The following is a 27,301-nucleotide window of genomic DNA, read 5'->3' as shown; positions in this document are numbered from 1 at the left end:
AGCAATTTAAGCCTCAGTTTTCCTCACCTGTAAAATGGAGACAAGAGAACCTACCTCAAAAGTGTTATGAGAAGTAAATGAAATAAAGAATGAATACAGGGAAAACTGCTCCCACCACCACAAGCACACCACCTCAGGAAAGCGGGCTTCCTTGGTTAAAGGCAAGCTCCTTCATTATTCTGACAAGACCAAAGATGGAGCAGGGGCGATGTAGGTGCACCTTGAAGGGGCAGCTAGGATCACATTTCCTTCTTCAACTTGGGCTTCCACCTAACCTTGTGAAATGGACCCCATCATTCATTCCTGCTTCTTCCTTGCCAGCTCCTGAACAACTCAACATCCCTGGGGAAAACCACACAGCTGAGCCATAAGATTTCACTGTAGGTTCATGGTCTCAAGTCTCAAACTGACACTCCCCACTGACAAGCAATTCTACTCCTTTTCTCTAGTAAGTCTGCTCTCCAACTTCTTATTTCATACCATTTCCTCCTTTCTTCAAACCTCCCTGCTCCATACTCCCAAGTTGGCTTACATATCACCAAATGAATAAATGAACAATTTGCTTTGGTATTCTCAATCATTCTCTAAAATTAATAAGCACCTACTACAGACCACACGTTACCCTAGGCCCTGGGGTACAGCAGTAAATGATGGACAAAGTCCCTCCTCTTGTGGTACTTACAGTCTAGACAGGAGAGAAAAGACAATACATAAAGCAATGTAAATATGTATTATGTCAGATGGAAAAAAATGCTACAGAAAAATTCAGCGGGGTAAAGATGTGTTACCACCATGGATTTCCTGGTCTCTTTCCAGGCAGATGGTAGGACTGCTACCCACCCATCTCCACCCCTAACTGAAGTTAGGTATGGGAATGTGACTTGCTTTGGCCAAGTCAACATCATAGACATCACTTCCAGGCAGAAACCTAAAGAGTGAATGGTCTTTCCCTCTGTCAATGCTCAAGGTGGTGCTTATGCTGTCAGCCAGATCCCAGAATCGAAGACAATGTGGAGTAGACTCCTAGGTGACTCCCAACTGAGGGATACCATTAGAGAGAAACAAGTCTTGTGGTTTTAGGCCTCTAATATTTTGGAGTTGTCTGCTACTGCAGCATAACTTAGCCTATCCTGGTTATAGGGGAAAACATAGTGCTAGTGGAGAAAGAGGAGTGCCATTTTACATAGGGTGGGTAGAAGGACCTCCGGATAAGTTGAGATTTGAGCAGAGACCTTAGGAAGTGGGCCTTGTAGATATCTGGGGGAAGAGTATTCCTGGTAGAGGAAAAAGCAAGTACAAATGCTTTGAAACAGGAACATGCTCCGTACGATTAAGAAATAGTAAGGCCATGAAGGCAGCTAAAAGCAGAATAAGCACAAGGCAGCCACGTAGGATATAATGTCAAAAAAGTGGGAGAGCAAATAGTCTAGACCCTGTAGACCATCATAAGGACTTTAACCTTTCCTCTGAGAGTGACGGGATGCTTTTGGGGGTTTAAATAGAGGAATAACATGATCAGATATGTTTTCAAAGGATCTCTTCGGCTGCTAAATTGAGAAGAGAGTATAGGAAGGCAAGTGTAGAAAAAGGGAAACCAGTTAGGAGGCTATCATGATAATCCAGGCAAGAGATGATGATGGCCTGGACCAGAGTGTTTTAAGGGAAGGTGGTAAGAGTGGTCAGAATTGGGATATGTTTTGAAGGTACAGCAGGCAGAATTTGCTGGCTGACTGGGTGTCAAGTATGGGCAAATGGAGAAGTCAAGAATGACTCCAAAGCTTTTATTCTGAGCAACTCGAAGAACTGTTGCCAGCTGGTAAAATGGAAAATACCATCACCCTTGCCCTTACCATGCCTACAAGATCTGGGCCCATCCTGCAGAATGCTTTCCAACCCCCATCTCTACCCCCACCTGCCAGAGCTCTACCCTCTACACCAGTACTACTCAAAGTAACCAGTCCACAAGCTGTTACCAGTCCACATTGAAGTAAGGAGTTTGTGCCAGATGTGAACCAACACACTGCATCAGTCAGGAAGTCCCGTTATGAAAAAAATTATCTGAACTGAACATGTGCTGTGCTCAAATGTCACCTTATTTATGAATATCCCCTGTCACTCTCTATCCCATTTGTTCTATTTTTTTCACAGCACTTATCAACAACTGACATTAAATAGTGATTCATCTAAATATGATTCAAACTGATTGTAAGACACACCATTATTTTCGGTGTCACTAAAAAAGAAATACTTCCAAATATAATTCTAAGATGTCATCTTAGAATATGTAATGTACATCCCAATTTTAGAAACATTAAAATGTGAAAAAAATGAACTTTGGAAATAAATATGTTTCTTTGTGTATTGTCCATCTCCCCATCCTCAGTTCCCTCAGTCAAATGAGGTTATATGCGTGGTCCCTAATCCAATATGTCCCTATAAGAAAAGGAAGAGACACTAGGGATGCACACATACAGAGGAAAGACCATGTGAACACACAAGAAGATAGCCATTTACAAGCCAAGGAGAGAGGCCTCAGGAGAAACTAAACTTGCCAACATCTTGATCTTGGACTTCCAGCCTCTAGACCTACAAGAAAATAAATTTCTGTTGTTAAAGCCACCCAGTCTGTAATATGTTGTTAGGGCAATCAGTAAGAATTTAGAAGACCTGAAAAACAATATCAATCAATTTGACCTGACTGACATTTATAGAATACTGCACCCAACAACAGCAAATTACACATTTTTTTTTTTTTTTTTTTTTGGTGAGGAGATCAGCCCTGAGCTAACATTCACCAATCCTCCTCTTTTTTTTTTTTTTTTTTTTTTTTTTTTTTTTGCTGAGGAAGACGGCCCTGGGCTAACATCGGTGCCCATCTTCCTCCACTTTATATGGGACGCCGCCACAGCATGGCTTACCAAGCAGTGCGTCAGTGCGCGCCCGGGGATCCGAACCAGCGAACCCCGGGCCGCCGCAGCGGAGCGCGCGCACTTAACCGCTTGCGCCACCAGGCCGGCCCCAAATTACACATTTTTTTCAAGTACATATAGAACATTCCCAAAGACAGACCATATTCTGGGCCATAAAACACAACTCAATAAATTTAAAGGAATTAAAATCATAAAGAGTATGTTCTCTGACTACAACAGAATTAAATTAGAAATCAACAGAAAGATAGATGGAAAATCCTACAAATATTTGAAAATTAAACAACATACTTCTAAATAATATCTGGGTCAAAGAGGAAGTCACAAGGAAAATTAGAATATATGTTAAACAGAATGAAAAGTGAAAGTACAACCAAGCAAAACTTGTGAGCTGCAAATAAAGCAGTGCTTAGAGGGCAATTTGTAGCTGTGGGGGATCAGAATTGGCCACCTCAAAATATGTCTCTTTACCTTGATTATTTTCAAGAACAAAATACTCTGAAAGAAACTTTGACCTCCCCCCAATTAACTGCAGAATTTAAGATAAGAGGCCTGTCCCCAGGACAGGCCATCACCATAGATAACTCTGGGTATAGACAGACTGGGAGGGTCCTTGGTAAGCCCATTCTTATCAAAGTTCTGTTTACCAAACATTTACATTTGTAAGGAAAATCTCCATTTGTAAAGGTATCTCCCTCTCTGTACCAGGAAGAAGGGGGGATGACCTCATCTCTAGAAACTTATCAGTGAGGAAGGCAAGGCCTTAAATCTGCACCTTAGTCTTGTTTACTGTGCTTTTCTGGTAATCTCTCATAACTGACTCCCCCCACCCCCAACATCCTCTTTTGTCTTTAGCTGAAGATAGTATTAAAGATGAGAACCTCTGCCATTTTGTAGAGTTACTCAGTTTCCCTGGTGTCTCCCACGTATACATGTTATAAAGCTTTGTTTGATTTTCTCCTGCTATTCAGTCTCATGTCAATTTAATTCGTAGCCTAGCCAGAAAGGACCCAGAGTGGGTAGAGGATAGTCCTCCTTCCCTTCAAGGCATTAGTTTATATAGGAAAAGGTCTCAAATGATGACGTAAGCTACGAGCTTTAAAAAACTAGAAAAAGAAGAGCAAACGAAATCCTAAGCAAGCAGATGGAAAGAAATAATTAAGAGCAGAAATCAATGAAATAGAAAACCAAAATGTAACAGAGAAAAATCAATAAAACTAAAAGCTGGTTCTTTGAGAAGATCAGTAAAACTAATATACCTCTAATAGGACTGACCAGGTAAAAAGAGAAGACACAATTATTAGTATTAGGAATGAAGGAGGGGACATCACTACAGATCCCATAGGCATTAAAAGGATAATAAGGGATCGTACAACATTGTGAAATGTACTTAAAAACACCACTGGTCTGTACATTTAAAAACAGTTAGAATGGTAAATTTTATGTATGTACTTTATCACAATTAAATAAATAATTTTAAAAGGATAATAAGGGAATATTAGAAACAACTTTTTGCCCATAAATTTGACAACTTAGATGAAATAGACAAATTCCTTGAAAGACACAACCTACTAAAACTCACTCAAAAAGAAATTGATAACTTGAATAGTCCTATAGAAATTAAGAAACTGAATTCATAGTTAAAAGTCTTCTAACAAAGAAAACTCCAGGCCTGATAGTTTCATTGGAGAATTGTACCAAGCACTTAAGGGAAAAAACATACCAATTCTACACAAACTCTTCCATCATATACAAGGGAAGAGAACACTTCCCAACACATTTTATGAAGCCAACACTACACTGATACCAAAATCAGACAACAACATTAAAAGAAAACAAGAGACGAATATCCCTTATAAACATAGATGCAAAATTCTCAACAAAATATTAGCAAATTGAATCCAGCAATACATAAAAAGGGTAGTAGGTCATAACCAAGTGAAGATTATACTGGGAATGCAAAGCAAATCAATGTAATTCACCATATCAGTAGAGTAAAGAAAAATGTACTGCATAGTTCTATTCACATCCTGCCCAATTATCTGCTTATTCTATGAAGCCAATTTTGGTCAATTCATGAGGCAAAATGGCCACTTAACTGCTGTGTAGTTAATGATAGGCTATCCCTTCAATCTAATCTTTCCACTAATACTATCCAACATTTATTGAGCGCTTACCAAGTGTGAAGTCCTATACACAGCACTTTATGTCTACTACCTTGCTCCTGACACTCACTCACACCTCAGGGCCTTTACATATGCTACTTCCTCCACCCAAAATGCTCTTCCCACATCCAGCTTATTCTCATCATTCAGTCCTCATTTCAAATAGCATCTCCTCAGAGTGGCTTTCCCTCAAGACTTTATTGCTCTAGGGTACATCATTATGTTTTACTTATTTCATTGCATTTTTCACTATTTGAAATTCTTCATTTACTTCTTTGTCTGTTTCCCTCATCAGAATGTAAACTCTGTGAAAGCAGCGTCCTTGTTTGTCTTGCTCACTGTTTTATTCCCACACCCAGAACAGCACCTGGCACACCGTAGTGTTCAGTTAAGTATCTGGTAAATGAATGAGTTATTGAGATACTACCCACTCCAAATTTATACATATGAGAAAACTGTGACTCAAAGAGCAAGTTACTTGCCCATGATCACAAAATGTCTTAGCCTGAGTTCCACTGAAAGTAAAGGGTGAGACAAAGGCTTGCAGTCAGGTAGTTTATTTTGGAATGTGATCCCAGGGAGCAGGAGTGAAGGACACAGGGAGGGAAACAGGGAGAGAGAGTCAATGCAAAGATTCATTAGCAAGTTGGCCACCACTATGAGTGACAGATGGTTCTGACGAGTACTTGATCTTGAAGGATTTTCTAAGAAGACCTGTGAATGTATCTCAGAGCTATCACCCAGGAAAGGAACAGGAAAGCATTTTTATCCATCATCCCTCAATAGTCCAGAATAGCCATAGAAAAGAAGCCCATTGGGAGGAACATAGAAATAAGCTTTACCAAACCAGACCAGCTTACACCCAATGAGACTGTAGAAATAGATGGCATGTGGTGAGGCTAAGCACAATGAAACGCTGCGCAAGAAGAGGTGTCTGATAAAATGGCTAGGGAGTGGCAGAACCAAGTTCAAACCCCGACAATCTGAATACAGACGGTCCCTGACTTACAATGGTTCAACACCTGATTTATCAACTTCACGACAGTGCAAAAGCAACACGTATTCAGTAGAAATCGTACTTCAAATTTTGATTTTGGATCTTTTCTCAGGCTAGCAATATGGGGTATGATCCTCTCTCATGATGCTGGGCAGCAGCAGCGAGCTGTAGCTCCCAGTCGATCACAAGGGTAAACAACTGCTACGCTGACAACCATGCTGCACCCACACAACCACTGTTTTTCACTTTCAGTACAGTATTCAACAAATTACATGAGATATTCAGTACTTTATTATAAAATAGGCTTTGTGTTAGATGATTCTGCCCAACTGTAGGCTAACATTAAGTGTTCTGAGAACGTTTAAGATAGGCTAAGCTAAGCTATGGTGTTCGAGATGTTAGGTGTATTAAATGCATTTTCAACTTACCACATTTTCTACTTAACAATGGATTTATCAGGACATAACCCCATCATAAGTTGAGGAAGATCTGTACAAATAAAAAACTGCTTCCTATGCCACACTGCCATAGAACTCCATGGTCCAAAGGGATTTTCCTGCGTGGTGGGTTCTAAGTGAAAGACATACATAGTCACAAACAGCAATAACAAGGATCAAAGTGGTGCCCTGTGTAATGAAAGTAGATGCCATTGTGAATGGAAATATAAAAAGATGGCAGTCTAGGGAGGTTGCAACACAGAGTGGTGGGTACTTACTAAATGCTGAACTTATCAGAAGTTTTTAAAATATATGTAAACCCTCTCTGATCCTCCAAAAGTCTATATGTAGGAATTTAGCCCAAAGTAATTATCATGGATGTTCACAAAGATTTTGCTACAAAGATGCTCAACACAGCATTGTTTATAATAGTGAAAAGACTAGAAACAACATGAATGTCCAGTAGGAAAATGAGTAAATTATGTTCTATCTATAAAATGGAATAGTATTTGATTTTAAGAAGTAGGTTGTAGAAAAATATTTCCTGCCTTGGAAAGATGTTCCTAAACAGTAAGTGCAAAATATCTAGTAGTATTATTATATAATACTTTTTAAAAATAGTACATAAATATATGGGGTTTTTTTAAAGCATCTAACAAAATATTAACAGCGGTAATCTCTGAATGATCTGTTCATGGGAGATTTTAATATTTTAATAAAAATCTATTTTAAGAACTAGAAAAAATAATTTTTGTTGAACTAGTTACTAATTCAGTAAAAAGTTTCATTAAATCCGTACACAGAGATAAGGCTAGCCATTAGCAATCTTCTGGCCTCTCTGTGAGTGGAGCCAGGAAGTGGTTCATACGTGAAGAACCCAAGCAATGATCAAATGGAAGAGTAAAAGAAAAGTTACTCCTCTGCAGCACGTCCTTCCACCTTGAAAATATGGATGTTACAAATTTTGAGAATAACTGACAATGCATTAATCTAAAAGTATTAAATGCAAAACATCTATTGCAAAGATGATATAAAATACCAAAATTTAAGATGTTTCCTTTCGGTCATTCACCTCTATGACGTGATTGAAGTACACAGACATCTCTTTGTGGCAAACAGCAATCAGGCTTTGGTGACTATGTATTATCCTAAAATAATTATTACAGTATATGTGGATTACTTTATGCCAGGCACTGTGCTAAAAAAAGCACTTTCTGTGTAATACCATCTCAGTGAATGCTTATGGTAATCCTGAGGCAGCAATTAGTTATCTGCATGCTCTAGGTGAAAAATAGGCTAAGAAAGGTTTAATAACTTGCCTAAGGTCACAGCTAGTTAGTAGAGCGGCTGAGATTTGAACCCAGTTCTGCCTGACTCTAAACAAAAAAAGTTTTTCTAATATATAACAAGGAAATACGATATCTTTATAATGACAGTTCATGGTCCAAAGGGATTTTCACTATTACTATTTTTAGTACTTCACATGTATCTTTTTGGTTCCTCAAAAAGTTAAACATAGAATTACCACATGACCCAGTAAATTCACTTCTAGATATATACCCTCAAGAGAACTGAAAACAGATGTTCAAACAAAAACCTGAATATTCATAGCAGCATTATGATAACAGCCAAAAAGTGGAAACAACCCAAATGTCCGAATGGATAAACAAAATGTGGTATATCCTTACAAGAGAATATTATTCAGCCATAAAAGGAATGAAGTATTGATACATGCAACAATATGGATGAACCTTGAAAACATTTACTAAGTGAAAGAAGCCAGACACACAAAAAAAACACAGATGGCATGATTCCATTTGCAGGAAATGTCCAGAATTAAAAAATCCAGAGAGACAGAAAACAGATTAGTGATGGTCATGGGCAGAGAGGAGGAGGGAATGGTGAATGACTACTTAATGGGTACTAGGTTTCTTTTGGGGGTGATAAAACTGTTCTGGAATTAGACAGTAGTTGGTGATGACTGCACAACCATGTGAATGTACTGAAGTCAGTAATTGTACATGTACAATTTAAAATGCTTAAAATGGTGAATTTTATGTTATGTGAATTTTACCTGAATAAAAATATACATCTTTTACATACTGAAGACACTAACCACAGGTCTTGCAAAGCTGAGCCATGTGGGCTGTTAACAGAAGCACTGCAGCTGAAGATAGACGCACAGGGAGGAAGAAAAAGGCAGCAACCCAGCAACTCTACCCGTCCCCATAAGTCAGCCATGTAAAAATACACTCATCAAAAACCCCAGTGTGGTTCACACCCCTGAGAGGAGGGGCAACCATATCCTACCAGATCGGTTTTCCTATTTCTGACTACTTAACTGTTTGGTAAACTTCTCAGGGTTCCCACAAAAATGAGGTGATTTGGTGTCTCAAGAAGTAACTTCCTTAAAGTTTTTCATCAGAAAGGGACTAAACCAAAAATAAGCATGGAAGTCTACAAAAGTGCAGTAACCCGTGCACTGCAAGGGACCCTTTCTGCTTCCACCACGATTTATTCTTTGGGCCTGTGAGCTTCCTAGAAGAAACCTGATGAAACTCCTCAAGTTAGGGAGGAGTGAGCGCCTTCTGGTGACCATCTCAACAAAGATTCCCATAAAACTGCCCAGGAATCAAAAGGTCCCGAGTTATTTTTGTTACACTCACTTCTCTACGATGTTTAGAACTAGAACGCTGTAAGCCATCCATGAATGTGCTCCTATTCCTAATGCGCCAGGGTGAATTCAGTGACACTGACTGCTCCTCACACAGGTTACCAAACAACTGGGCAGAGCACCTGGCTTGTGAGGGCAGCCAATAAACACTTGTTACTGGACCAATCCTTCTAAAATTTATTAGGAAAATAAAAAGGAGCAAAGGTCTTTTTTTGTTCATTTCTGGAACTCCTTAGCAAGAAGGAGGAGGACTTGCCCTCCAGACACAAAAATGTATTCTATATCTAGAATATTTAGACAGTATGAATTAGGGAGGGAAAAAAAGCATGAGCACTAAAATTTAAAAAGGAAGTTCTAAAACAGAGCTAAGAAGAAAGGTCTGCATGCCGCAGGGAACTGTGTCAGATCCGCCAGTCGCCGACAATGGCATCAGGCACCTATGCTTTTATTGCGGTCCTTCCGCTAAGCTGGACACTGCTCAGATTCATCCTTCTTAGGGAGATTTTTATACAAACATTCAGCCTTTCATTTAGTGTAAAAAGCAGTAATTGTTAAAAGTGCTACTTAGACAAGGAATACAAATATAATGAAATACTAATTTTAAAAGTCAAAAGTAAGAAAATTATGAATGCTACACACAAATATAGGATAAATTATTCAACAGTAAGAACAACTCTGAAAAAGTGCATCAGGAAGCTTGTGGATAGCTCTAGACACATGTAATAAACTGTAAGGGAAAGGAAAAAGTAATTTTAAAAAGAGAAAATATATGGTTACTGGCAAGAAAATCTGTTGTAAATTCAAGTGCATAAGGAGGCCAAGCAGGTATCAGTGAAACATCGAAGCAGATGGTAAAAAGTGCGTGATCAGTGGATTGCTGTCATACAGCCCTGGTGTTGCCAGATCATTGCCTCAAGAGATAAGAGAAATCTGGATTTCTGTCTGAAATATTCCAATTTTAAAATGTTGGAAAGTAACTCTCCTCCTTGCCCCCCCCCACCACCACCAACACATAGATCAAACAAAACTGGTCTGCCAGTTTTCAGTCTGGCCTGGAGAATCATCACTGAGCTGACTGTCTATCAGACAGCTGCGATTAGAAAGGTATTTCAGACTAGCACCGAATTGAGACTTTCTCTTTGATACAATTAGGACAAAAAAGAACTGAAAAGGGAGTCATTATCTCACTTTTGTTTCAATGGCACTTAATGTTGGGCCTACATCCTGTTTAAACCATGCCCAGTAGTCTAAGTGCCACATGTGCACGTGTGACAGGTGGGCCGGTCAGCCCTTCCACAAAACCCTGCCCCCAGACACACTCTCTCTCTTTCTTTCTCACACACAGCCATTCATTTGACCACCCCAGCTGGAAAAAAGGCTTTGCGCCCAAAATAAAATTCAAGAAACGCTCTCCAAAGAAAGGTGACAATCTGCTTAGGGAGGACACTTAGAAGGTTGGAGGTCTGAGAAAAAGTAGAAAAGAGCTGGAGGCAACTTCAAACTTCCAAAGGAGATGACAGCCTGGGCAACAGGGAATGGTAGGAGGTGGATGGTAAGAAGAAGGGCCGTTTTACTCAGGAGTAAAATTCATAAAAAGAGTCAAGCCCGTCTAACTTTGCTGACTGCAGGAGACTCTCGCCTTCCTTTGCCCCACCACCTGCTCCCCACCTCTGTACTCTATGTGGAAACCAGCCTATTCACACACACCCCACATACTTGAACAGAGCCTACAGTCAGCCCTGCCATTTAAGGTACGGGGCTCTTGGGGACAAAGACCTACCCACAAATAAAGAGGAAACCCACATCAGCTACTGACGAATTCAGTCTTTCACTATATACAAGAATGGCCAAGCGAGCATCCAGAAAGCTCACCACCTGTGTCCTCTACATGAAAAAGTTTACTCCAAGGAGAAAAACAAAGAAGACTCCAAGAAGAAAATGATGTAGGATTCAAGAAAAAGTAGCTGAGTGTGAACTTAAAGTAGTGAAGAAACATCAAAAGAAATTAAGAAACTCCTTGAAGAAGCAGAGGCTTTCTGACTTAGGGCTTTACCTCCTTCTATGACTCCAATCACACACCTTGGTTCCACAATAAATATATAACCATTAAAATGCAAATATAGCTATTGTTTTGATTTTCTATATTAAAAAACCCAGTAGACAAAGCACAGAAGGCTTAATTATCATTACAGAAGAGACTGTAAACACACACAGCATAAATACATAAATTAGGAATCAGAGTACAGAAGAGGTACAGATGTTGTTGGGCTAATTTCTCATTTTCATAATGCAGTCTACTGATTGTGCCAAAATTGATAAATCAAAAAAATGAGAGATTTTTCCATTATTTAAAATTATAAAGAAAACCATTACAAGGGGTAACCAAACCAAAACTAAAAGATGAAGGAGAGGTTGGAGGTATGCGAATTCCTCCTCTTTCATTGCGGGGAACTATAAACAGAACCAGTAGTTGATAAATCAACACAGGCATAAATACATCATTTAAAGCTATAACAGTAGCTATAATAGTAGAAGCAGCAAAAAAAAAGGAACTTAAAAGTTGTTACTCCTAGTGAGAATTCATATTATATCCTTATTTAAATTTTTTTTACCATATGCATACATAACTCTTATATTAATTACACACACACACACTGGATTCATAGGGAAAAATAATCTACAAGAATATCCTCCAAACTGTTGCTGAGATCGAGAAGAAGGAAAAATTTCACATTTCACTTTCTCTTCTCCTGGGTTGTTTAAATTTGTACCAGTAGTATATATTATCTTCAGAATAGAAGAAATAAGATACAAAAAATGTTAGATGAATATTTAACAGATCTCAGAAGGTCTAGGACTGGATAAGAAAAGAATGAATTTGGCCAAATAAAATTTATGAGCTAATAAATCCCTTTATTTTAATGACTTATTTATGAATGAAAAATTTCATATGAGAAAACTTCATGAATAAAATTAAAAAGCAACTGACAAGTGGTTAAAATATTTGTAACACACACGAAGATAAAAGCTAATACCCTTAAAGAGACGTTACAAATTAAAAAAAAAAAAACCTAATAGGTTAAGAGAAAAAAATGGGCAAGTGACATAAACAGTCAAAGCAGTATAAAAAATATACTAAAATGGCCAATAAATATGAAAGGGAAAAAAGTTCACTTTCCAGGCATTCAAAGAAATGCACATTAAGACAACAAAGAAATGCCATTTTTTAATCTCTCAGTTGGCAAAAATTATTTTAAGTTATTGTGCTCAACTGCTACAGGAGTTTGGGGATAAAGACAGGATCCTAAACTGCTGAGAAGTGTAAAGTGCTACCACCTTTCTGGAAGGATGTGGCAACAACGATCAAGGGCTTTAAAATGTTCCTATTCTTTCCTGTAATTCCACATTTGTGATCATTTCTTTAGGATGAAGTCAAAGATGTGATCAATAACCTAGTTATAAAGATGTTCAGCACAACATTGTTTATATGGGAAAATACTGAAGAAAAATATTTTAATATGAAAACAAGTTATATGTAATTAGTATTTTGGTGGTGAACATGATGTAATCTACGCAGAAATAGAAGTATAATGATGTACACCTGAAATTTTTACAATGTTATAAACCAATGTTACTGCAATAAACAAAAAATTAAAAAAAAAAAAAGAAAACAAGTTATAATCCTTCAAAGTCCTGATTCTGTATCTAAGATAATATTGGGGGAGCACAACAAAACATATATTTGAATGCCACCTCTGTATAAAACCATGTACACATATGTGTATGCACGTATACGTACGTGTGTGTCTGAGAGGAAGAATGCATAGCTAGGCGCTTGCATGAAAACATCTATAAGACTGAGCACTCAACTATCAGCAACGGTTATTTAGGTGGGAGAGTAATTATATGGGACTAATCTTTCCTACATTATGTATTTGTGTGATTTTCGAATATTTTGGCAGCAAGCATGTTTCAATGTTGTAGTAAGGCAAAACAAAAACAATGTTAAAAGTCAGCTTTGAACATTCTTAATGACAAAGGGCAAATTCATTTCAGAAGGTTAAAAGAAAAAAGTAGAGTACAAAACTGCATACAGGCCCAATTTTGCTTTTAATAATGTTTACAGCCATACATACATACAGGTGAAAAAATTTACACACTGCCACCAATATGTAAACAAGGATCAAGTCTGGGCAGTGCAGTGAAACAGAATTTTATGTTTCTTCCTTATATTTTATTTCCCAAATTTTCTATAATGAAAACCATCCCCAATAAGTCTCAGAAATAGAGAGTTAATAAAGTTAAATTTCTTTGTTGCAGGGCCGCTAAAAGTCTTGGAAGTGCTAATTTGCACGGTCAGTCTTTAAAAAACAATATGCCAACAACATTAAGGACCTACTTGGCTACAGAACACTTTCCAAATATTAATATTGCACTCTTTCCACTGTATCATGCTACATTCAAGGGACTTAAGTGACATAAGCACTGGAAAATGGCTGAAAACAATGGCAATATAACTTATAGAATCTTAAGAAAAATGTCTGGGAAAGACAATCATGATTTAAATGAAGGTTAAATTATAATTCTCATTTATAATAACAATTTAAATGAGGGTTAAAACTTAAGCAATGAACAGCATGGTGACTACAGGCAATAATACCGTAATGTATACTTGAAATTTGCTGAGAGTGCAAGTGTATCTTAAATGTTTTCACCACAAAAAAAAAAAGGATAACTATGTGAGGTGATGGATATATTAATTAGCTTGATTGTAGTAATCATTTCACAATGTACACATACAACATCACATACAACGTAAATATATAAAATTATTTGTCAATTACATCTCAATAAAGCTGTAAAAAATAAAATAAACTGAACAAGTTTGGGTTTAAAAATAAACTTAAAACAATTTTTAATTAAAAAAACACTTAAGGAGCCCCTCAGTGTACCAGTGTTCCACAAAGCACACTTCAAAAATGCTCAAGGGGCCGGCCCAGTGGCATAGCAGTTAAGTTCGCACACTCCGCTTCAGCGGCCAGGGGTTCGCAGGTTCAGATCCTGGGCACACACCTACGCCCCGCTCATCAAGCCATGCTGAGGTGGCGTCCCACGTAGAGCAACTAGAAGGATGCACAACTATGACAAACATCTATCTACTGGGGCTTTGGGAAGAAAAAGAAAAAGAAAAAAGGAGGAAGATCGGCAACAGATGTTAGCTCAGGGCCAATCTTCCTCAAAGAAAAAAATGCTGAAAAATGCTGAAGTAAATTATTTACAAGATATTCTTTATCAAGCTGTACTTATTAATATTCTGTAGAAATGCATTTTTAAAGTAGCTTGATTTAAGGTAGGTTCCACCTTCATTACCGAAACTGATGTTGAGACAAGTTGAGAATGGAGAAAGTTGGAGAAAGAAGACAATAACTTGACTAACAAGGGAAGGGAAGGGAAAAAGAAAAATATGCAAATAAAATTAACTATAGTGCATTAGCTACCACAAAAAGATCCGAATTAGGACATAAAACATCTCTACTGAAAGCAAAACTGGATCTTGTTCTGATTTAGGAAGCAAGAGGGAGACCCGTTGATGGAAAGCCACTGGAAGGAATGCAGTGGAGCACAGGAGTCAACAGCTGCAGCGGTCACAAGGGGAGGAATCAGAAGCAACTTGCCAGGACACAGAAACGCAGTTGCTGTTCAGCTGCTAACCGTTCATCATTAGCCTATGAATATCCCAATGGTCAAGAGAGATGTAAATATAAACAAACTTCTTTAAATCTGAAAAGCAGCAGTGTGCATTCGTCCAGAACACAGAATATGGAGCCAGACTGTCTGGGGTCAAATTCCAGTCCTGTCCCTCAGGAGCTGTGTGATCTTGGGAAAGTCACTTAAAGGTCTGTGCCTCAGTTTCCTCATGTGCAAATGGGGAAGAATAATCCTACCCACCTCACTGGCTTGTTCTGAGAAATTTAAATGAGTTACTATCCCTAAACTGCTTACAATAGTGCCTAATAGTAAGTGTTACATAAGTAAAACTAACAATAACCCATACTGATTAGCTGTTGATTGAAAAATTCTAAAAAATTATATAGAGATATGTAGAACTCTCATTTAGATTTTGATTCTTTTTCCCAGATGTTTTTCCTAAGGCTTAGAAGTTATATTGCCACTGCTCCTAGCCATTTTCCTTAAAGGGACTAAACTTGCATCCATTTAGTCCCTTTAATATGGCATGTCATAGTGGAAAGAGCACAGGCTTTGGAGGCAGGCAAACCTGGGTTCAAATCCTTGCTCTTCTATATACTAGCTGTGTAATCTGGAACAAATTATTTTCTGAGCCCCAACACACTCATTTGTGGGGAAAGAAGACTAACAATACCTAGAGTTAATGTGAAAATTAAATGTAATAACTTAAGTAAAGCAATTTTTTCTCCCTTAAATTACTGGTAAAGTTATAAGTACCATCCTCTAGGGTTGGGATTTGGCAGTATGTATCAAAAGTTATAAGATAATACTCTTCATTTAATCTTCTTTCACTTCCAGGAGCATCAAAATTAAGATGCTCTCAGCATTACCACAATAGAAAAAAAGCAGGGAGGCACCAACCTAATTCTGCAAGAACAGCATACTAAGGAAATGCCCACGACAAAGGAGAAAAAGGCAGACTGCAAAAAAGCAGAATACACATACAGCCATTACGATTACATTTTAAGAGTCTGTTGTGTGAAATAAAAGCAAGTTACAAAATAGTATTCAAGTGTGATAAATTTATTTTTAATTATTTGGACACTCATTTTTGCACCAGAAAAAGTATGAAAATAAATCCCAAGACGCCAATAATTGCTATTTTTATTTCTTCCTACTGCTTTTCCACATTTCAGAATTTTCTTTGATGAACATGTATTCATTTTATAATAACAAAATCAGTTCATTTAAAATAAGAACATATGGGCCGGCCCCGTGGCTTAGCAGTTAAGTGCGCGCGCTCTGCTACTGGCGGCCCGGGTTTGGATCCCAGGCACGCACTGATGCACCGCTTCTCCGGCCATGCTGAGGCCGCGTCCCACATACAGCAACTAGAAGGCTGTGCAACTATGACATACAACTATCTACTGGGGCTTTGGGGGAAAAAAATAAATAAATAAAAATTATTAAAAAATAATAATAATAAAAATAAAATAAAATAAAATAAAATAAGAACATAAATGTGTAGGGACAAAAAGATGAAGAAAATTAACCAAAATGCTAACAGTGGTTTTTCTCTATCTTCCAAACTTACTATAACTTGGTTAATATTACTTTTAGACTAAAAAGAAACATGGTTTTTAAAAGCATCCTTCCTCAAGTTTATCCTTCTCTAGTTAATACCCGTCTTTCCTTCTCAGCTAAAATTCTTAAATAATTAGTATATTCCTTGAGAGTTTCAAAGATATACTCCCTAATACTTAAGACATGTGGGGAACAGCTTACCCCCAGAGTGAAGCATTAAAGGCAACTATGCAGGGCTTGGGCAACAAAGAATGAAATTAGAGCAGAAATATATAAATTCTCAAGTCAACTTTAGAGAGGCCAGCCAAATGACTTTTGGCCCAGAAAACAGAAACCCAACTAAAACAAGATGGTAAAATTGGTGTTTCCAACAAGGGTTGCTGCATACCAAAGACAGGCTCCACACCAAAACACAGACTTTACAAAAAAATTAAATCAAAAGCAGTCTCATGACTCTTAGACTCCTCTCAGTCCGATTATGAATATAAAAAGAGTGAGTGGAAGGGTGAGAGTTCTCTGTTGTGAAGAGAGGGCATCAAGAGGAAGATTTGTGGAGTGAACCATTGAAGTGCTGTGAGTACAACCACACCCTCACATTCAAGCTGAGTGGGGCGCTCAGTGGGCCTATTCACTGACCTAACATGCGACCCCTGAGGTGGGTGTATAGTGCATTTCTAGAGAGCAGGAGGAGAAGCCATGTTGATCACTGAGATGAAAATGCACAACTAAGGCAAAGAATCAGCAATTCCAGCAGAGCAGAGGTGGGCCACACGCAAGAGTCAGCCGTGGGGTCAACTTTGGTTCAATCCAACAGGACCCTCAATAAGGCCAAAAGGAAGGAGGAAATTGTAGGTGGACCTAAGCTCCTGGGAGCTAAGGAAGAGTCACCAAATAAAGCCCACCAACATCAAGACGCATCCCCCAGGTCAGGGGAGCAGCCGGCATGGAAGTCTCTCAAGAGCCCACAGGACAGACTCAGCTTTAACCATGTGCCAGGCTCCAAGAGCCACATAAGACCTATCCTCGTTCCTTACCATTCCTTCCTCCTCCACTCCACCCAATTTAGAACCCAGTGAGGGGCCGGCCCTGTGGCTTGGCGGTTAAGTGCGCCCGCTCCACTGCTGGCGGCCCGAGTTCGGATCCCGGGTGCGCACCGACGCACCGCTTCTCCGACCATGCTGAGGCTGCGTCCCACATACAGCAACTAGAAGGATGTGCAGCTATGACATACAACTATCTACTGGGGCTTTGGGGGGAAAAAATAAATAAATAAAATTATAAAAAAAAAAAAAAAAAGAACCCAGTGAGGTTAAAAAGTGGAAATTTGAGGGGCCGGCCCAGTGGCGCAAGCGGTTAAGTGCGCGCGCTCCGCTGCGGCGGCCCGGGGTTCGCTGGTTCGGATCCCGGGCGCGCACCGACGCACTGCTTGGTAAGCCATGCTGTGGCGGCGTCCCATATAAAGTGGAGGAAGATGGGCACCGATGTTAGCCCAGTGCCGTCTTCCTCAGCAAAAAAAAAAAAAGGAGGAGGATTGGCGGATGTTAGCTCAGGGCTGATCTCCTCACAAAAAAAAAAAAAAAAAAAAAAAAAAAAAAAAAAGTGGAAATTTGAGGGTCAAGGGGAACACAAAAGGCGCATAAGCTGACCACGCCCCTTTCTCTCACAGAAAGTGGTTGCCAACCACAAGTCTCAACCAGGAGAAAGAGGGAGAAAAAGTCTTATCTTTGTTTGAAGACTGGAGTGTTGATTAATAAACTGAACTGGAAACTTTTAATTTTTAAATTGAGCCTATGTTTTGTGACTTCTGTTACCTAAGATTACTGCCATTTGAGCGTACCTTTCTTTTTTATTTACTGCTGAATTCCAAGCACCTAGAAGAGTGGCTGGCTCACAGGAGTGCTCATTAAATAGCTGTGGAATCAATAACTTGGAGAGTGAATAAAAAGTCATAAGGCCTGATACGTTTTCATAAAGGCAAAAAGCTTTCCAATCTGAGTACATTTTAAAGAGATGATGAGAGAACAATAAAGCTTTATTTTGATCATTTCCCATAAGTTATGTATTCAACACACTGAATACATATCTCAAGAACATATCGGTAAGAACATGGTTTGGCCCTTCCTGAGAGCACGAAAACAGCTGTAGTGCTAATTTCTGGAGGTGTCCATTTCAGCATCTATGCTGAGGACACAGCATTCAGGTTCCTGAGGCAAGATCCTAAAGCTGAAATGAAGGTGGGGACCTTGAATGACCCACCGGTCTTTACGGCTCGCCCATCTCTAGAGCGAGATGAAAGTCCTTACCATAGCATGACACCACTGGACCTCGGATTCATCCAACTTCCCTATCGGCATCTGACTCCAGACTCCCTAACTAACATTTTGAATCAAAAACAGTTTCACTCAAGGAAAGGTTCCAGCTTAACTGAAAACTGTATTTCTCACTGGTTCCCACCTCAGGGCTCTGTGAATTTCAGTTAGCATGACACTCTGGGTATTGATCAGCACTTGAGTCTTCAAAGGGCTGAATTAAGCTTTGTCTCCCTTAGAGTCACCCGGCTGCCTGTCCCTACGGTCTACCTTCTGCCTCTGCTTCACTCCTTCCCTCAACAAGAGCAGGTTGGGGCCTTAATGAGCCACTGAAACTGCTCTCCTTAAAGTAACTAATAACCCATTAATGCCAAATCCAGTAGACCCTGAGGATATGAAAGAAACTAAGTAGATGTGGTCAGGAGGTATGAATAGAGCCAGGAAAGTATGGAATTTAAAAATAAAAGTCAAGGAGTAAAGAATTTTAGAAAGAAATGTTCAAGGCCAACAGGCAAGAGGACATTCCCCTAAGATAAGGACTGAGAAGTACCCATTAGATCTGTTGGCATGGAAGCCCCTGGTTAACTGGTCCAGAGCAGTTTTGGTGGGGCAGTGGGACAGAAGCAGCTGCAGAGAACAGAAGACACGCCTCAGGGGTGACCAGCAAAGAAGAGCTGATTAACTGCAGAGGGCTGAGGAGTGAGGGGAAGTGACGAAGGGAAAAAAGTGAAGACGTCTCTCAAGAAGCTTGCCCAGGAAGAAGAAACAAAGTGGTCAGCAGTTGGGAAGGTACAGGATAGGGTCAATGGTGGGTGGTTATGCTTTTGTATTTTTAAGAACAGACTCAGAAGAAGGATCCAGTTGAAAGTACTTAACCATGACTATTTACGACGGTAAAATTCTAGAAGCTTTATACATGTTAACTCTTTTAATCTTCATAACAACCCAATAAAATAGATAATAATATTATCTCCTTTCCACAGACAAGGGATCTGAAGTACTCTGGGAGTCTCTGAAGAGCCCACTAAGCACCCACAGGAGAAAGTATCAGCTTTAACCACGTGCCAGGCTCATTCTCTCAGAATGAAGGAGTGTCGTTAGAAAAGGCAGCAAAGGGCTGGCCCAGTGGCGCAAGCAGTTAAGTGTGCGTGCTCCGCTGCAGCGGCCCAGGGTGCAGCAAGCACTGCTTGTCAAGCCATGCTGTGGCGGCGTCCCATATAAAGGGGAAGATAGGCACGGATGTTAGCCCAGGGCCAGTCTTCCTTAGCAAAAAGAGGAGGATTGGCATCAAATGTTAGCTCAGCGCTGATCTTCCTCACAAAAAAAAAAGGCAGCAAAGAATGAGTTAAGAATAGGTGGAGGGTGTGCCTGTTAGGAGAAGGTGCTTCGGGGCCGGCCCGGTGGCTTAGCGGTTAAGTGCGCACCTCCGCTGCTGGCGGCCCGGGTTCGGATCCCGGGCGCACACCGACGCACCGCTTCTCCAGCCATGCTGAGGCCGCGTCCCACATACAGCAACTAGAAGGATGTGCAGCTATGACATACAACTATCTACTGGGGCTTGGGGGAAAAAATAAATAAATAAATAAATCTTTAAAAAAAAAAAAGGAGAAGGTGCTTCCTTCTCTTAGATTGGGGGAAAGGAACAAAGTTTGCATGCCTGACAAACTCATCCATCCCTCAAAAATCAGCTCAGATATGGCCTACATTGAGAAGTCTTTACCAATTGTTCAAGCATGGGCATAAACAAGTTAGGGCAAGGCCTGCTCAGGTGACAGCCTTATCTTTTGGATGGGTTAAGAGTGGAATGGGTGGAGACTGGGAACAGTCTTGAGGATAGCAATGAAAGGGAAGAGCATAGGCAGATGACTGAAACGAAGAACCGTAACTGAGCAATTGTGCCAACAACTCGGCTTGGATTAGACACCATACATTAACACGAGGTTGGGGTTTGACTAGATGAGGGTAGTAGGACAGCAGTACCAGGTCTCTGAGAGTCTTGAAGTGAGCGCAACGTGGGTTCCATACTGCATATGGAAGATGCCAGAAATGAGCTATAAACTGGAGACAATGAGGGGATCAAGAGTCTGGCGATCAGAGTCGCTGTGGTGAGAGAGAGTGAAGAAGCTGCGGGACTTTGTTTACAATGAAAACGGGTAAATCACACTGGACTGGGGAAGGAAGACAGGTTTCCTCAAAGAAACGCCCATCTCTGCCTACTCTGCCGTCTCCCCTTTCCCTGCCCATCCCTTATTAATATTGGAATTGCCTGAAGTTCTGTTCTCAGCCTTCTAATCTACTCACTGCTCCTTGTGTCCTCATTCACATCCACAGCATAACTATCCCACCTAACTACCCACATCCAGTCCAGCTCCCTCTCTCCAAATGTCCCCTGGTCTCTCCAACTGTACTTTACAGACCCCTCAACTTCAAACATGTCCAAAATTGAACTCGTCTTCCCCCAAAATGAGCTCCTTCTCTGCATTCCCTATCTTAGTGAATGGTAACACCATCTGTCTACCCAGAGTCACCTTCAACTCCTCTTTCTCCCTCACAATCCAATAAGCTTTATTGACACCACCTACCTGCTTACACATCTTTAGAATCTTTCTTCTCTATCCTTTCCATTCTCACTGCTACTACCCTAATCAGGGCCTTCAGCATCTCCTCGCTAGACTCTGTTCTCTCTGCCACTCTGCTGGCCACCGTCTTGCCTTGATCTAAATCTGTCTGTCCATTAGAATCTCCTAGGGATGCTCTTAAAATTCAGACTTCTGATGCCTACATTAGCCCTTCTGAATCTGACTCTCTGGGCATGGCAGCCAGGAATCTGGACATTCAGAAAGCTGCATGGTTGATTTTCTGCCAGGATGCAGGCAGCATTTGGAAAACACTGCTCTCATCACCAACAATAATCTCCCATCTTCCCTCCCAGGGAAAGGTGAAGCATTCCCGATTTGTGCTCTAGATCATCACCTGCTGCATCTCAGGAATTTGCTCTATCATTCATTCCAGTCTGTACTCCTGAGGAGGAGGAGCCTTGGCCACTCCTCAGTCTTCCTTTCAGGCTCCTCCTCTTCTCCCTCTTCAGGTTCTGTCCCCAGTTCTCCTCTCACCTGCCCTCTGAATGACTTCATTGCACATCTCTTAGGAACTGCTCACTCCAGCCATCATCAACAATCCTCTAAGTCATTACCTCCTGCCTCTCTGCCAGGCCCCGCCTAGGCTCTGTCCTTGACAGAGGCTCTCTCTCCACTTGCATGTCTGACAAACTCTTATCACTCAAACATCCACTCAAACATCACCTACATTGAAAGGTCTTTAACAACTGTGACTCTACCCCCACTAGCCCACCCCCTTCAATAAACCCATGGCACCAAGTACAGAAGTTGTTTAATTTCTTTTTAAAAATTTTCCCCTCTAGGGGCCGGCCCAGTGGCACAAGCAGTTACGTGCACACACTCCACTGCAGTGGCCCGGGGTTTGCCGGTTCGGATCCCAGGCACGCACCAACACACTGCTTGTCGAGCCATGCTGTGGCGGCGTCCCATATAAAATAGAGGAAGATGGGCATGGACGTTAGCCCAGGGCCAGTCTTCCTCAGCAAAAAGAGGGGGATTGGCAGATGTTAGCTCAGGGCTGGTCTTCCTCACAAAAAAAAAAAATTTTCCCCTCTAGACACTGAACTCCTTAGGGTGGGAACTATACCTGTAATACATTAGACATGCAATTATTGTTGGTTGCTTGGTTGCGTCCATCGTTACACAGTGAATATATTGTGAAGTGAACAAGTATTGGGAACACCTACTAACAAATGTAATAAATATACATCTATTATTCAACACATAGCTAGCACTGGTAGCACTGGTCTATAAGCAAGGAATCTAAAATAAGTCTTGAACATGATTCCTTTGCACTTTTATCCAGTCACAATCGCATGACTGGGCAGACCGCAAGACAGTTTCAAACACATGGTCACAAATGCTCTTCCCTTGATTTATGACACCAGCTTTCTTTAGAACTTTGAAGACGCCCTGCTGTGCCTGTTTCAGAGTCTTTGTGCTTGCTGTTCCATTTCTGCAAAATGCACATTTTTCAACAAACTCTGACATCCCTGCCTCCTTCACACCATTTGGATCTCAGCTCAAATGTCACCTTCTCAGATATCTTCCCTGACTACAATGGCAGTGGTCCACCACAACCTCAGTCTATGTCACCACCCTCTTATTCTCTTCATAACACTTATCACTATGTGAAATCACATTATCTGTTAACTTATTTGATGTTGATCTCCTTTTTCCTGTTTACCACTTTATCCTCTGTACACGAACAGTGTGTGGCTTATATGGGTACTCAACAGACACTTGTTGAATGAATAAATGAATGAGAGAGAGAGGAAAGCAGAGTGCAACACTAAAACACCATTATCTACCAGTCACGAACTGTGGGAAATACGCAGGTGGTAGGAAATGGCAGAGATTTTTCCCTCGAAAAGACAATGTCATTCACCATTCACGTGGGCAGAGGTAGGCAGAATTATTCTTCCTCAGAAGACTTACTCAGGACCAGAACTTTGACTTACTAAAGAGCCACACTTCTTATCTAAAGGAAATCACTTCCCTCTCAGTGCGTAGCCTTGCAAAGAAAATTTTAAAACAAGATAACTGCTCACCCCTAGACTTACCAAAAGACCAGTCCAGGGAAAACTGTGCCTAAACTCCACCATAAGCACTGTAAACACTGGACCAAGACTTGTTCAACATTGTGCTCCCAGCACCTAGCACAGATGCTCAATTGATGCTCAAAATGTCTGTTAAATGGGCACATAAGACACGGCCTTCTGAGGGCTGGTCATCCCATCAACTCTTATGCTGCAGATACACTTTAGAAACAGGGCAAAACAGCTGAGGAGGAGCTCTTGGCCCAGGCCCTCTCCCTGGGCAGCAGTTTGGTTCCTAGATTTCAATATTCATCCACCCTGTGCCATAGGGAATAAAGTATTACCTTCCCCAGAGTCACCCTGTCTCAAATTTGAATAACCTTTGCCAATATAACGGCAAATAACGGCATAGTAACCAATAACAGATTTCTCTTGCCTTTGTAACTTATGTATGTTGGTCAGCAAGGAAGGATAGCTCAAAATGCTGAAAGACCAACTTAAACTGAAGGATTCCACCATTAATTCCATATCCACCAGCAAATGCTTCACTGTGTGATCCCAGGAAAACCACACCACCTTCTTGACATCAGTTTCAGCAGTTATAATGTTCTTTATCCAAAGGGTAGTTTGGGGAAGACTAATTAGCTAGTAGTTGTAACCTACTCTGAGGCCAACGCTTGAAAGATGCCATAAATCAAATTAATTATGAAACAAGGGAAATCATGAATAGTAAACCCACTTCAAAACCCGGGAAGTTGAGAAATGAGGAAGATTTAAAATTATGCCTATGGATCTATACTAACTCACTCTGAGACGAAGACATGTATTCTCAGAAAAAGGTTACTAACATTCACAACAGATCTTTAATATTTGGAAATGTCAACTGCTTCTGTACTTGGGCAAGGTTAACTTCACATGTATAGAGATATGAAGTACTAACAGTGACAAGCAATTGCAAAATCAGAGCTGTTCAAACAGTCCACTGTTGCTGTGTCAGTGCCTCATCTCACTGCTGGTTAGTTAACACACAGTCACCTCACCAAAAGCCAAACAATTTCAATGAGAAAAATAAAGCTGTTTAAAAGGCTATAATACTTCTCTGCCCTCTATCTGCTGACCACCGCTGACACTCAAGTAAAACATCATAGCAGCAACGTCCCCACTTTCTTGCCAAACAACTTCCTTCCACTTTAAAGTACCTTAATCAGTCTTTCTTTGTCTAAAAACTCTTAAGTGGGCCTGAGAAAGAAAGAAATCTAAGTAAAACTGAGGGGTCAGCTCCTGAAGCAGGGGTCGGGACTTGCATCTGGGGGAGAGCCAGCTCGGTCCTCTGTAGCCTAAATGAATGGAGTAAGGGAGCAAGAGCAGGGGGCAGGCGTCCAGCATCGCCTCCACCGGGACAGCCTCTCTTTTCCGCCTGGCACACGCGCCGCCGAGGGCAAGGGGCCGGGTCAGAACACCAGGGCACCCAGCCCGGCCCTAACTGCCCAGTCCACTGGAGCACCTGAGCATCGCACCTGGGGCTCATAGGTGGGGGCCGGGGCTGGCGGCGGGACTCAGTCCCCCCTGGCCCCTCCAGGCTGAGGTGGGGGCGGTGCCTGCTGCCCCTGACGGGCAGGAACCACCAAGGCTCGGGAGCGAGGATGGAGCATCGCCCCCAAATCCTCCTGTAACCCCGAGAGTCCCCGCCGCCCCCAGCCTCCTCAAGGAGGTGCGCAGGGTGGCGTGTAGGGGACAGCCAGGATGGCGGTGGCCGGTACTCACAAAACCCACTGGAGCCGGTGCTGGTGAACATGGTCCCGCCGGACCCGGAGCCCCGTGGGGGGACAGGGGAGGGGAAGCGGAGGTGGAGGGACCTGGCGACTGCGCAGGCGCACAGCCGGCGGGACGGCGAATCCGGAGACTCTATTCCATTCCAGAGGCCGCCTGTGAACGGCGCATGCGCGGCCCGTGGGGCACAGGGCTCTGTCCGCGGCTCCCTTCCTGCCGGGAGAGGGAGGTGCGTCCACAGCGGGAAGAGTCCGCCTCTCCAGGTTTTCCCGACGGCCGCGGGTGCCCTCGGGAAAAAGAATGGCACGGCGTGGGAGGAGCGGGGGTGTAACTCCCGTGAGGCGCACACTGGTGCTGAACGCCCCCCACACGCCCTGTGCAGCCGCGATGGCAGCGGATTCCTCTGGAATGCCGGCGCGGGGACATTCCTCACGACTTCTAACCTCTCCCCGGACGGGATGCCCGGCGCCTTCCACGCATGCTCAGTCTTTCTGGGCCGTCCCCGGGAGCTCGCTCCCCAGCAGATTGTTGATAAACTGTCTCGAGTTCCGGTGTCCAGTCAAGGGCGAGAAGCCGCTGTGGGGATGAAAGGGGAGCCAGAGCTGGGCGACCCTCCCCGTCGCGGAGAGTGGGGTGGTCCAGCTGCCCCGTTTTCCCATGTTGGTCCCACGCGGAATCCCCACAAAAAGCGCCGAGAGTCATGGTTCCGGGACCCCAACCCCTCCTCACTGCGGTGTCGGGGGTCCCAGGCGTGGCGAGTCTGTGGGGAGCGACCCTGCTCCCCAAACTTCTGCGCCCGGGCCATTTATGTTTTCCCCTTTGAGAAATGAAATTACTATTTGCTAAAAGCAAAGTCATGATTTTTTAAATGAGTTTGAGCCTGAAAACTTTACGTTTTATGTTACGCAGTCGTTAAAGAATACGTATTATGGGGAAGTTGAACAACTACAAGGCTAAATGAAAAGGACAGGCTACAAAATTATGGACAGCATACTTTTTTTAAAAAAAGACGTTTTGAGTGCTTTTAAGGGCCAGGCACTGTGCTAAATCTGGAGTTTGTCGATCAGTAGAACACAGTCTCTGCCCTTAAGAAGGGGTGCCAGTGGGCAGAATTATTAACACTGATCATTTCTACAAGACAAGAGTATATGTGCCTTTTATTTTCTGTAGGCTTTTCTTTACTCGTAAAGTTTATGATCTTGAAAGACATTTTACATTTAACGTTAGATTCATTCAACTGAGTCATTTTGCAATGAAACGATACTTTAAAGGTCCTTTGATACTTTAAATGTCGTTTATGTTTGCAGAAGCTGTTGGTTGGCTACAAAACCTGTGAACAGTGGTTCTCAAAGTAGGTGTGGGACCTCCCACCCATTTAGGGAATCCAAAAGGCCAATTTATTTTCATAATGATAATAAGACATTATTTGTCTTTTTTACTCTTATTCACTCCAGAGTATACAGTGGCGTTTTCCACTGTACAGTTGGAAGGGTTGCATAACTTAGTGAACCAATACTTTCCAGTTGACCAAAGCGTGATGTTACAAAATCATGCATGAGTAGAAAAGATCAATTCAAACTGTAAGATAAACCAACAAGTTTTAGTGTAACAGTACAAAAAGTTCATTGATATGGTTTCAGAGTCCTCATTGCAACTAATCTTTAAGGAACTACCACTTCTTAAGTTATGGTGTAGTGTCAAAAAAGAACAGCCATATTACCTGAAAAGACTATTAAATGCTTCCTTTACCAACTACATATCTGTGCGAGGATGGATTTTCTTCATATACTTCAACAAGAACAGTGTATCACAACAAACCGAAAGCAGAGGCAGATCTGAGGATCCAGTCAGACGTTCAAGACGTTTGCAAAAATGTGAAATAATGCTATTTTTCCCCATAATTTTTTGCCTGGGAAAGCACGGTGATTTTTCATAAAAATACGTTCATTATGTTAACATGTAGTGGGTATGTTACTGTTATTTTTAAATGAATTTCATAATTTTTTTTAATTTCTCAATTTTAATTTCTAATATGGTAAATACAGATAGATATAAACCCACATTAACAAAAGCTTTTGCAGTTCTCAATTATT

The 27,301-nt window shown here is 41.3% G+C and overlaps 1 protein-coding gene across 1 annotated transcript in view; it reads right to left on the bottom strand.

Annotated features, from left to right (window-relative positions):
* UBAC2 (UBA domain containing 2) overlaps positions 1-25,662 on the bottom strand; it is a 166,695-nt gene extending 141,033 nt beyond the window's left edge. The window contains exon 1 of the mRNA XM_058548419.1: positions 25,203-25,662. Within this exon, the coding sequence (XP_058404402.1) occupies positions 25,203-25,233 (31 nt within the window). The 5' untranslated portion in view covers positions 25,234-25,662. The remainder of the gene's footprint in view (positions 1-25,202) is intronic.
* Positions 25,663-27,301: the final 1,639 nt, after the last annotated feature.

The sequence above is a fragment of the Diceros bicornis genome, chromosome 9 (assembly GCF_020826845.1).
Source record: "Diceros bicornis minor isolate mBicDic1 chromosome 9, mDicBic1.mat.cur, whole genome shotgun sequence".
Taxonomy (NCBI): Eukaryota; Metazoa; Chordata; class Mammalia; order Perissodactyla; family Rhinocerotidae; genus Diceros; species Diceros bicornis.
This window is presented reverse-complemented; position numbering and strand designations above follow the sequence as displayed.